General features: G+C 34.1%; 1 protein-coding gene across 7 annotated transcripts in view; it reads right to left on the minus strand.

Annotated features, from left to right (window-relative positions):
• The window catches only part of ZC3H11A (zinc finger CCCH-type containing 11A), a 34597-nt gene that overhangs the window by 17025 nt on the left and 5531 nt on the right, over window positions 1-12041 (minus strand). For 2 of the 7 annotated variants that reach the window (XM_039881857.1, XM_039881858.1), the window contains exons 2-5: window positions 11550-11603; window positions 10147-10206; window positions 6209-6406; window positions 4983-5102 (exon numbers count right to left, since the gene is read on the minus strand). In XM_039881857.1, coding sequence (XP_039737791.1) covers window positions 4983-5102; window positions 6209-6262 — 174 coding nt within the window. In that variant the 5' untranslated portion in view covers window positions 6263-6406; window positions 10147-10206; window positions 11550-11603. Of the gene's footprint in view, window positions 1-4982; window positions 5103-6208; window positions 6407-10146; window positions 10607-11549; window positions 11604-12041 lie in introns of all 7 variants that reach the window. The other 5 variants (XM_039881853.1, XM_039881855.1, XM_039881860.1 and 2 more) reach the window with 3 other exon arrangements.

Genomic DNA, 12041 nt, shown 5'->3' on the forward strand with positions numbered 1-12041 from the left:
GTGCTGGTCAAGTGTATTATTCATTTTGTGAAAACTGTTCAAGCTGTAAGATTATGATTTGTGCACATTTCTACATATACTAACAAGTAGTTCAATGGGGGGTGGGGGGTGGGGGTGAAAGGACCTGATAAACACTTCTGAAAAGTAACTAACCTTGGATTAATAACCTGCATTATGTTGGCTCTCTCATCCTAATAAGCAGCCAAAGGTGTAAAATTCCAAGAAAGAACAGCAGCATTATTTCAGAAAATTTAATGTGGAGGAGAGAAACAGAGAAACAATGACCATTAAAAAGAGATTCTTAAATGTAAAAAATGGGACAAAGATCAGTCTACTATACTGAGACTGATAATTTGATAATACTCTGTTGGTAGGGATGTGGGAGGCTCATGAATACTGATAATGGAAACGTAAAGCAGTTCATCAGCTTTGAAAGGCAATTTGGCAAAAACTATTTTAAAAATCTATGTCTTGAGTTTATTGCTACATGTATGATTACTTTTTTTAAAAAAAAGTACAGCAAATACTTTTACCTTTCAAAGAACTGGATGGAATTAGTTCCCTGTCACACCCAAAAGGTAGGTATAATAGCTATCATTGTTTTTTAGATAAGAATAACAACAATTACTCAATTCCTTGTTCCTCAAGGTAGAACCTTAATGCCAATCCTCCCTGCTCCTAAGTCAGTCTTTGGTTAAGTTTTCACTCCTTTCCAGGAAGTAATTTTCAAATTACTGGGTAACTTCTAAAATAATATCCTCCACATACAAGAGTCACATGACGTTTACTTGATCTGTTTAAAGCATTTAGTGGATTTTGTTTCTAAATGAAAACTAATATGCATGCAAGAAGACTACTTGGGAAACAAATGCCTAGGATGCTATTATCAAAAGAAAATCACTTTTTTTGGTAAAGAATTATTTTACTTAAAAAGCTGTAAATGTATCGATGCACACTTAAAAGGTATTCCATATAATTCTGTACTTTTTTCATTTAGCAACACATGACTATTTCTTTAAGTTTTTATTTCTTTAAAATATAGCACATGGTCGAAAGGTATACAGAGTTAGTAGGTTCCTGGGAGTTTCTGGTCACACCATTTCTATCGACTGATCAATAACCTTGTTTTATGTATGTTTATAATTAAAGACACCTTATATAATACATATCGTTGATTTATTAACATTAAACTCAAGCCCAATGGCACTTTAACTCACGCCTGAATGAAGCTTTTTATCTATTACATGTATTTTCTTTCTTGTGCTTAGGAACGGTATACAACACTGCAGCACTACCCTAGGGGGCCATTTCAAACAGGAAAATCAACAATAAAAAAAGCACGAAAATACAATTAAAAAAAAATGGGGGGGGCACTGAACAGGCCACGAAAAGAAGGTAGAATATTGCCTTGTTTGATTTCAGCTGGGAGTGTATACATCAGGTGATTCAGGAGACTCATATTTCTTGGTGCTCTGCACATGTCTGTGAACAACCATGAAAGTGAGTATTGATGTGGGGGTTATAAATAAATTTTAACAAGTAGGCAGATTTGCAAATATGGAACCCACGAATAATGAAAATTAACTGCATACAGAAGGGACTTACAGTAAAAAGGCTCTTTCCCATTTCTGTCCCCACCTCCGTAGTTACTATTGTTAAGTTTCTCTTTTATACTTCCAGAGATTTTTAAAATGCAAATGCAAGTAAAAAATAATAAATCTTTTCTCTCTTAAACAAATGGTAGCATATTATATACCTTATTCTGCACCCTTTACTTTTTCACTATGCCCTGATCTTTCCATAACAATTTTAGTTTCCCTTTAAAAATTTTTTGTTAACAACTGCCCACCATGCCATTGCATGAATGTAATAAAACTTATTTAAAATGAAGGGTTAGGTTGTTTCATACATTTTATTATTACAAATTATGCTACAAAGAGTAATTCTACATACATCTCATTTTGCACGAGTATAGTTGAGACTCAGGTATGACAGTAGTTTCATATGATGCATCCAAATAAGCCTCTGTGCAAAAAAGAATTAAGAGAGCAGCCATAAAACTGCTATTCTTAGACAGGCTCTTTGCAAGGTTGGCCCTTGGCTGGGATGTAGGAACTTGGCACTCAGAATGTGCCTAGATTGTTTATGCAAACAATATGGCTTATGCTGAACACCTGCCAGCCTTGCGGGAGTCTGGAGTTTGCTTACGTTATTAGGTAGAGAGTGCCTATGTGATCTGTTCCAATAAAAACCTTGGATGCTGAGTCTCTCATGGGCTTCCCTGGGCAGAAACATCACATAAGTTGCTGCATTTTCATGGCTGGGGGAAGTGCTTGCTCTGTGTGACCTCTCATGCAAGAGATCATAAAGAAACTCACATATGGATTCCTCTAGATTCTGCCTGTGTCCTTTGAGATGTCCTTATTATATCAATGTTAATAAATCTTAGCCAGGAATACAACCATGTGCAGAGTCCCATGAGTTCTTCTAGAGAATATTCAAATGTAGATGTTCTTAGAGACCTTAGTTCTTAGAGATCCTAGGTGTTGTCCCAATTTATACTCTGCAAGCAGTGTTATGATATTTTTCAGAAGTCAGAGTATTGCTTTTGCTGAATTTTAGTGGATTCTCTACTAGCTGGAAGACAGGCAGCATAATATAGGTAAAAACTATAAATCTGGAACCAAACTGGAGTACCTCTAGGACCCAAGGCATACGAACTGTACATTTAGTCTCTTTCTTCCTTCCCCAGCCCCTCAAACAATTCAGTCCAAAGTCTTAGTGATGCTGAGAGGTAGGCATTCATGCTGGGAGAGGGAAGGGTATGTGACCCAGAGCAGAGTTTTAGAGCCTGACTGAGATGAGAAAGATGTCCACTTGACAAGCTGGGACTGGCATAGGGTGTCAGAACCCATGAGAGATTAGTATGACATTTGCATAAGATGGCCTGGCACAGTGATGGAACCTGAGCAGGGTGAGCAAGGCGAGCAAGACTTCTGAGCAGAAGGGATCCCAATGTAAGGTGAGGAGGGTATACTCATGGAGGGTCTGCCCAGAACGAGCATCCAAGACCAAGCAGAGTGAGGAAGGCAGGGTCTTCCCAAGTGGGGACCTGGTACAGAGACAAAGAATGAACAGGGTGAGGAGAGTAAGCACCTCGCATGCGAGGGCTGCCCAACAGTGTGGCAGAGCCTAACTGTGAAGAGGGCATCCAAGGCGGGTAGAGGGATCCAGGTAGGATGCTAGAGTTCAAGTAGAGGGAGGGAGGAATCCTCACGGTGGAGCCAGGGGGAAGGCCTAGTACACGCTTTAGGCATCAAAACAAGGTGAGAAAATTGTCCCTGTGGAAGAGCAGCCTCGTGTGTGATGTCATATCCTGAGAGGAAGGAAGGAGCTGAGATACAATATTGGTTTACATAACTAGAGGACTGAACAAATAAGTAATACTGAGGACAATGGGAACCAAGTTTCTCAGTTTTGGAAAAGAGAATTACAGTATGGAAAAGGAGAAGCCTAGACTAAACCCTGTAGGTCTTGTGAATTGGAAACATCTATTTAAACTCATAATTTTCAATACATCAACATAAATAATGATAAATACATCAATGATAAATACATAAATACATCATAAATAATTTTCAATACATCAACATAAATAGCGCGCGCGCACACACACGCGCGCGCGCACACACACACACACACACACACACTTTATATATTCCTTTGTTCTTTCCACTGCAGGCCTGGAAGCAACACTCTAGGAGCAACTCAAATCTTATTTCTATATACCATTTTTCACTGAAAGAACCCAGAGCTCCTTAGAGAAATGGCTGATCCAGGGCTAGAAGAGGTAAGTACAGAATGAGCCTAGAAAATCTTAAGTCAGAAAGCAAAGAGGTGTTCAAAGAATGGAAACATCAAAAGGACACAAAAACCACTTTGAAGGGCTCTTACTGGCCAAATCTGGGTCTATTTGAGAATAAAAAAATGATAGTAATGGAGTACAACACATGGAATAATAGGGAACTGTAAGTTTGCACACATACAAATAAATCACTAAAAAACAAATTTTTATGAAAAATAGGATAATTACAGGGTCTCAAAGTATCTCTCCACGAAATATTTACTACGAAAAGAAAAACTTTATAGTGAAGTAATCTGGTAGATACCACCTTAATGAAGCAATCAAAATTAACATCACCAGTAACGGGGTAATTAAAATTGAATGCCACCTAATAGTATACAATGAGAATATCGCCTTTGTGCTATTTCTGCCAAAGATACACAATCTGAATTTAGTAATGAGAAAATTTCAGACTAACCCCAATTGAGGGATATTCTACAAAATAATAACTACCTATAACTACTAGAAGTGTCAATGCTAATGAAAGCCAAGGAAAGATTAACTGTTCTAGACTGAAGGTGACTGAAGAGTCATGTAAACTATATGCAACACTTGGTTCTGGATTTGTTCCTTTTGCAATAAAGGACATTACTGGTACAATAGTAAAACGTGAATGGGCTCTAAGGACTAAATGAAGATAATATATCGATGCTAATTTTCTATTTGTAAAGGCTATTATTTAGTTATGTAGGAGAATGTCCTTGTTTGCAGGAAATACTCATGAAAATATTTGGAGGTGATGTGGAATGTCAGTAATTTATACCCAAATGGCTTAGAAAATGTTTTATATTGTAACTGCAACTTTTCTCTAAGTTTGAGACTGTTTGAAAATAAACGCAGAAATGCAAATATTCCCCAAATTTACATATACCATTTTTACCAAACTGCCTTCCAGAAAAATAATACCAATTCATCCTCCATAATATCTAGATATTAAGCAAGCATGATAATAATGACTGAAATTTCACTGGACTACTTTAAAAATTTTAACTCATGTGTTATATAAAATACCATTTCTCCCTATATTTTTTATTGGCCCATCATGACACCAGACTAGTTCTTATAATACAAAACTTACATCGATCTCCATGTGCCGAAACCTGCACACCTGTCGAAAACAGCGCCCTTCTTGCCATAATGTGCAAACAGTTTCATTTCCTAGTGCAGCTTCACAGTGACGGAATGGACAGCTGTCACCCTATTAACCAAGAGAATAATACAGAAAAGAACTGTGGTATTGAAACAGATTCCAAGTAAAATGTTCATTATAATAGTTTCCTGTTGCCTACACAAACACAGTATAGAAAGATAGGCAAGGTAGAAGACAACTGAGGTGGGATAACAAGAACTATCAGAGGTCAATAAATTTATAATTTCCTACTTTCTATTTCCTGAGAGTACCCTTCATCTGATCTGACAAACATGAATGACAAAGTGAGAGATGGGGTTGAAAAAGACAAGTGGAAGTATTAGATCTCTTTAAAAATATATTTTACAGTTCACCTTCAACACTGTTTAATAAGTCCTAACTTGTGTGATTTAGCAGCTAACAAAAAATTAGAAAGAAAGTTACTAGATTAGGATTTAAGTATAATTCCATGCTTCACTATATACTTTATACACTGGTATCTGAAACAAAATACAACTGTTGCGCAAATTGCTATATAAGATCAGAGCCCTACTCAAAACTTATAATTTTAAACATAGCTGCAAGATGATTTAAGATGTTTTTGTAACAACATGTACATTTATAGAATGCCATAAAGGAACAGAAAACAGCAGATAAATGTAAATGGAGCTGCAGTAGAATAAAGAAAACCTGGTAGTTTTCACAAAGAAAAAGTAAAAAAAGTTACAAAAGCATATTTAGAAGATGGCTTTAGAATTCAGCAGTAAATCTGAAGAAGTTAAATTCAACCCATGACAGTTTCCAAAGTATACTACAACCCACCCATTCATTTAGCACAAAAGAAATAAAATCAAAGTTGGCAAGCCACAGGCCAAAGTGCTCCTAATTCCAAAGGCACCCTGAACAGATTAATTCACTGTAATTCAGTGAGAGACCAATGAATGATGACTAAATGCTATGGACCTTTTCAGTTTTGTAGAACACAAAGAACATAAAATGAAGAGGAAAAAAACATGATGAATGAATTCTCCCAGGAATGCTATCCTTTACTAAAAAACTAAAAACAAGTAACAGACAGTTCAGAAAAACAAAACATAACAACTACTTAGTAAAATCTTATCTAATTTTATTAGGGAAATTGTTAAAAGAACTGATTTAGAGAATCCAATTCTTACTTTGGTACATGTAGAATAGAAAAAAAAATAGCAGTCTTCTCCTTGATTAGGCATGCTGGGTAGATCTCAGATCAGAAGTGGCTTCTTGAAAACAAGCCACTGCTTCCTCAAGACGAGGATCAGCTTCAAGTTCTCTTGAAATAGATTTAATCTTTCAAAAGACAACTCGACCACAGAAATTGTCTTTAAAATGTAATCCTAGAATAAGGAGATAATGAATTAAAATATTTCAGGTAAATTCTTTCAACTTCCTTCTCCAAATCGCCTAATGAAATCACATTGTTAAAACAAAATTTTAATAGTATTAACATGTACTTGCCTATACAGATCCTCGTGAACACTCTGGTTCATATTTTATTCTTATGTGATACTGTACAGTCCCATCTACAATGTAAAATTTTTGTTAAGGATAGCCATGCCCTTATTTCTTTTGTATTCTCTGTGGTGCTTATTACATTGCTTCAACATAACATTAAATATGCATTGCTAACCTTTAATAGCATTTCACTAATCTATCAGGAGGATTCCCCTGGCCCCAAAATTCAGGGAGTACATTCTGCATTCTTGTGTATACCAAAGGCAATTTAAAAAACTGCCTCTAATAGGATCAAGTCTCTAAGGGATATTCAAATAATTACAATGACTCATGCAAAAAAAAAAGTATCGATTAGATGAGAACGAAAAAGTTTTACAATAGAAAATTTTTTAAGAAAGGAAAGAAAAGATTAGAGGTCAATTTCATTCTTGAAATCAACATCCCAAAGATTATGAATTAATGTTGGAAAAAAATAGAAAGTCTTTTAAAATCTTCACGCTCTCAGCAAGTTTTAAAGGCTACAGATTGATAGAAATGAACACATCTCTATGAAAAAAAAGAGTGAGAACAAGAGAAAGCTTAAAAACTAAGAAAACTCAAATTTCTAGCCTCTTCTTCCAAGAAAAGATTTTGAAATTTTTTCAATTTTCAAATCTAGAAGGCTAAACACTGATGCAAAACACGAAAATTAATTATAAAATATCAATATCAGGAATCTCCCAGAATGCAAAAAGATGTCAATACCAGACAAAAGGTATATAAGATGGAAATAAGATTCTATTACTATACAATGGAAATGCTAAAAGGAAGGAATGGAATTCATAGAGATAATAACAATACAAGAAAAATTCCCAGACGTGGTTCCATAGTTTAGCAGTTAGCATGTCTGCTTCACACACAGAAGGTCCTGAGTTCACGCACGAGTGGAGCCACGGTCCACGGTCTATGGCCATGCCACCCTGAACAAGCCCGATGTCTGATCTTGGAAGCTAAGCAGGGTTGGGCCTGGTTAGTACTTGGATAGGAGACCACCTAGGAAGACCAGGTAGGTGCTGTAGGTATAAATAATAATAATAAATAATTAAAAAAAAAGAAAAAGGAAATTTCCCTAAACTGGATGAACTTGACACTTTTTTAAAAGGGACACATCAAATGCCAGGCAGAAAGTTTCTTTAAAGACATCTCTGCCACAGAAATGGTGAAACTTTTGAATTCTAATGGTAAAGACAGAATCATACAGACTTCTAGGAAAAAGACTGATGACAGGCGAAAAAAATAGGACATAACATTTAGCTTCTTATCTGAATCTCTAAATGCCAAGACAAAATGCTAAGTATCCAGAATTTAAAGGAGAGATTACGACCTTAGATTTAGCCTTTCAAACTACATTTCAAGAAGATCTCAGGATGTGGAAGAAGTTTTTAGACACGAAAAGTCTCAAAAAGTGTAAGATCTATCTACTCCATATATTCTTAAATAAATTACGAAAGTATTTTAACCTGAGAAAAAGAATTTAGAAAGAACTCAATAAAATAAAAAGAACAAAACTATTTTGTGACATGGTTTTCTATTTAACTGCTTTGTATATCTGATTTATAATACAACTGATAAGTCCTAATTAAAGCAAATTAAACCACAGTACATTAAAAGAGTAACATCACATGATCAAAAAAAGGTTTGTTCCAGGACGAAGAATGCCTTAACATTAGGAAATTCATTATATTAATAACGGGGGGTAAAAAGAAAAACTGTGGTATCTTAAGATTTTAAAAAGAAAAAAATGGTAAAATGAAATAAGGATTTAAAATGGTATTTAAAAAACAATGGCTTTAGGAGAAAGTTAAAATGCAACGCCTTTTAAAAGGAACCACCTTAGCATAAATGTACTTAATTATCAGAAACCCATCGGCACATGCAACATAATAAAAACACTAGAGGTAAGCTCACTCAAGGCACAGAAAAAAGGAACACTCGCTGCCTCCACTATCACTCAACACTGTTCCAAAGAGTCTAGCATATGTAAGAATAAAGAAGATATAAAAACTGAAAGAATAAGGCAAAAGAATTTTGCACATTATATGCTTGCAATCTAGAAAATCTAGCACAACTGAAAAATGTTTAAAATAAGATATTGAAAAAACAGTAAATTTCCTATACACCAGCAATAATTAATCAGATAGTAAGAGTCCCACTTACTATAAAACTATAAAGTATACAGGAAAATGAAGCAGTATACAAGACCCACATTAAATTAAAAACAAAACCCAAACACTATGAAATTACATACAGAAGACCTTGATAGTAGAGAGATAATGGCTTAAAGTTTACTTCTCCCCCAAATAATGTATATGTTCAATGCAACTTAAGTCAAAATCCCAATGAGAGTTTACTATTAGAATTTGACAAACTGCTAAATCATCTAGAATAACTGAGAAAAATAAAGAAAATTTAAATAAAAAAAATTAAAAAAAATAAATAAGAGCCTTGCTCTTCCTGATATTACAGTAGATGTGAAATATAATTGTAATGTTTGCAAATAAATGAATACAAGATCAACGGAATTCAAGTGAATCTATGAATAAACGTGATATATTAAAAAGAGGCATTTGAAATTAAAAATTGGCCACCGATTAAAAAAAAAAATTGTGTTCCATACAAAAACGTTCCAGGAGAATAAAAGAAAAGAATGGCAGAGGCTTTAGTTCACTAATTAAAGCACTATACTAAGATTGTGAATTCATAACTACTCAGCAAAAAACCAAGCAATATTTGACAATGTCTACTATGTTTATGTGTGGAAGAGAAGCAGTATCACATAACTATAATCCTAGATTACATTTTTAATGTAAAAAATATAGCCATTTGAGCACTGGGGAAAAAAAGCATGGTAGTTTTTGAAAAGCTCAGGGTGAAAAAAACCTTTCCTAGGATGATACTAATTAAAAACCTTAACAAAAAATTGGTAGATTTGACTACATAAAATGAAAAACTCATATGGTGAAAGATCTATTAGCAGCATGGCCAAAGATATCTTTATTAAAAGGGGTGTGTCAAGAACTTTTACAAATCAAGTAGACCTCATTAATTAGTCAGTAAATTGGTACGACCTCTTTACAATGAATTAACAATTCTACAAATTCACAACTGAGAACTGGTTCTAAGGTACAGTTCACATGGATGAGTACAGGACTATTATTTGATATAGAGCTATTTTTGCTTTTAATGGCAAAACCCAAATGTCTATCAATGGCGGATATGTTAAATTGTGGCACATTCATATAAAGGCACGCTGAGTAGTCATTAAGATGAAGAAGAACTATGTGTATGGACGTGGAACTATGCCTTGATAAACTATTAAAAGTGTTTATCTCTGAAGAGATGGAATTACAGGGAGATTTCACCCTGGCTACATTGTTTTTACCTTTTTTATAATGTGCATGTATTATCAAAAAAAAGGGTGGGGAGGGGAGAGTGTCTCCATCCCCAAACCGAAAGCTTGTAAACAATTACAAAAAAAAATGTCTCGACAATAGCTAATTTCTCACTGATCCAGAGAAATCATGTCTTAAATTACAAAAATGTTCATTCCTTTAAAGAGGAAAAAAACCATTTTCACACTTACATTAGCTGGTTGCTCTCAACAGGAACGTCTGTGTCTTCACTGAGTTCCAATCTATCACGCCTGTAGGTCGAACCAACACTCAATCCATGAATTAATAATAATGAGGCAGAAAGAATTTTCCTCCTCACATTGCCAAGGGAACCTCTCAGCCACAATTCAAACACAGGACGTGTTTTTAAAACATCTCCCAACTACTGGGAGATTAAGTCCATTCGAATAACCTTTGTCAGACTGGAGACAGCTAGGGCTAGTTATCTCCTCAAAAACAAAAACAAAAACAAACAAACAAAAAAAGAGTTCATTTAAAGATGAACTTGAGATTCAAAGGATTATTTAAGAAAAAAAAAATCCATCTTCCATAGCCGAATAGAATTTGAAAAGAAAAAAAGAAAAAAAGAAAAAAGAAAAAGAACACCAAAATTCAATAAGATCCAATTTCTGGTCTTCAAGATTTCTTCACCTATTAAGAAAAAAACAGAAACCTTCCCCCATCTTTATTATCTGTATAATAAAAGCATACTTGTATGTAAAAATATAAGTGTTTTATGTATATAATATACATATATACTAACTGACTTATACACACACACACATATACACGAATGTGTAGAAATAAAACATTTGGGTAAGTTTTCCCTTTTAAAATACACTACAAAAGCCTTTATATTTGAGTTCATTATAAAAGTAGTGAACTTACTCCTATACCAAAAGTATGAAGTATATTAATACATTACACAAAATTTTGCCCAGCCCGCAAAATAAAGATGAAAGGACGTCCTTAAACATATATCAATGTGTATAATATGGATGTATGTATATCATCATCATCTTTATCTTCAGGGAGTGTTTAACCAAAAAAGATAGAAACGTATAGTTACAGAGTAACTACAGAGTGGTGCAACAAGCTGTAGAAGGCAGAGCAACATTATAGCCATACTGAACTGGCACTGTCAAAATATAGAAAGTTTCTAACTAAGGGAAGATTTTTCTTTCTTTTATAGCAACACCAGTGTCAACTGGCATGAAATTCAATATTGGCCCTGCAAAGGCTTGCTTATGCAGCCTAGTTTCAAATTCTTTACTAGTGATGACTACAACTAAAGACGTAAATATCCATTTACTCCAGTTAGTAAAAGGGTAAACTTTTGAAGTTGAAATTTCATTCCACAATGGTACATTTACCATTTAAGAATTAAAAAAAAAAAAACCAAAAAAAAAAAAAACCCCCAAAAACGATTTTGATACATAGAAATGAATTCTAAATTTTGAAACCAGCCCAGTAATAAAGCAATTTTGATTCTCATGTAATAAATACTACATTATTTCTAGGCTAAATCTTGCCAAATACTATCCAAGACAAAACTAAAATCAAACTTAAAAAAAAGTGGACACCTTTTACTCACACTTAATACTAGTCAATTTTCCAGGAAATTTTTGGGCAGGGAATATCCCCAAATCTAAAATGAAAAAAAGGAAAAATTGGGATCTTACATTAGTTATTCAGTCTGAAACTTTGAATAGACTTTTACTAAAAGTCATCAATCTCTGGCCTCCCACTCAATCACAGAAACATACTTTGAGAGTGGAAAAAGACCTTAAAGATCAGAGATCAATTCTCTTATTTTACCAGTGAGGAAATGATTCCTAACACATAAAAATACCGCTTATTTTTAGTTAAGAATAGAGGCCAAAACAATCTCACAGTTAAGAATATAGTACTATGGATCATTCACTATATTTTTAAAAGACATTTAAGATCACTTAATATTAAAAAAACATTCTTTAGAAAATAGATACTAGGTTTGTCAAAGTATGCTTATGAATGGGGCTTTCATTTTAATTCCCATTCAATCTTTTGAAATTTTGTAAACTTACATTATGCCATTTACCCATAA

This window comes from Pteropus medius, unplaced genomic scaffold, assembly GCF_902729225.1.
Source record: "Pteropus medius unplaced genomic scaffold, Ma_sr-lr_union100, whole genome shotgun sequence".
Lineage (NCBI taxonomy): Eukaryota > Metazoa > Chordata > Mammalia > Chiroptera > Pteropodidae > Pteropus > Pteropus medius.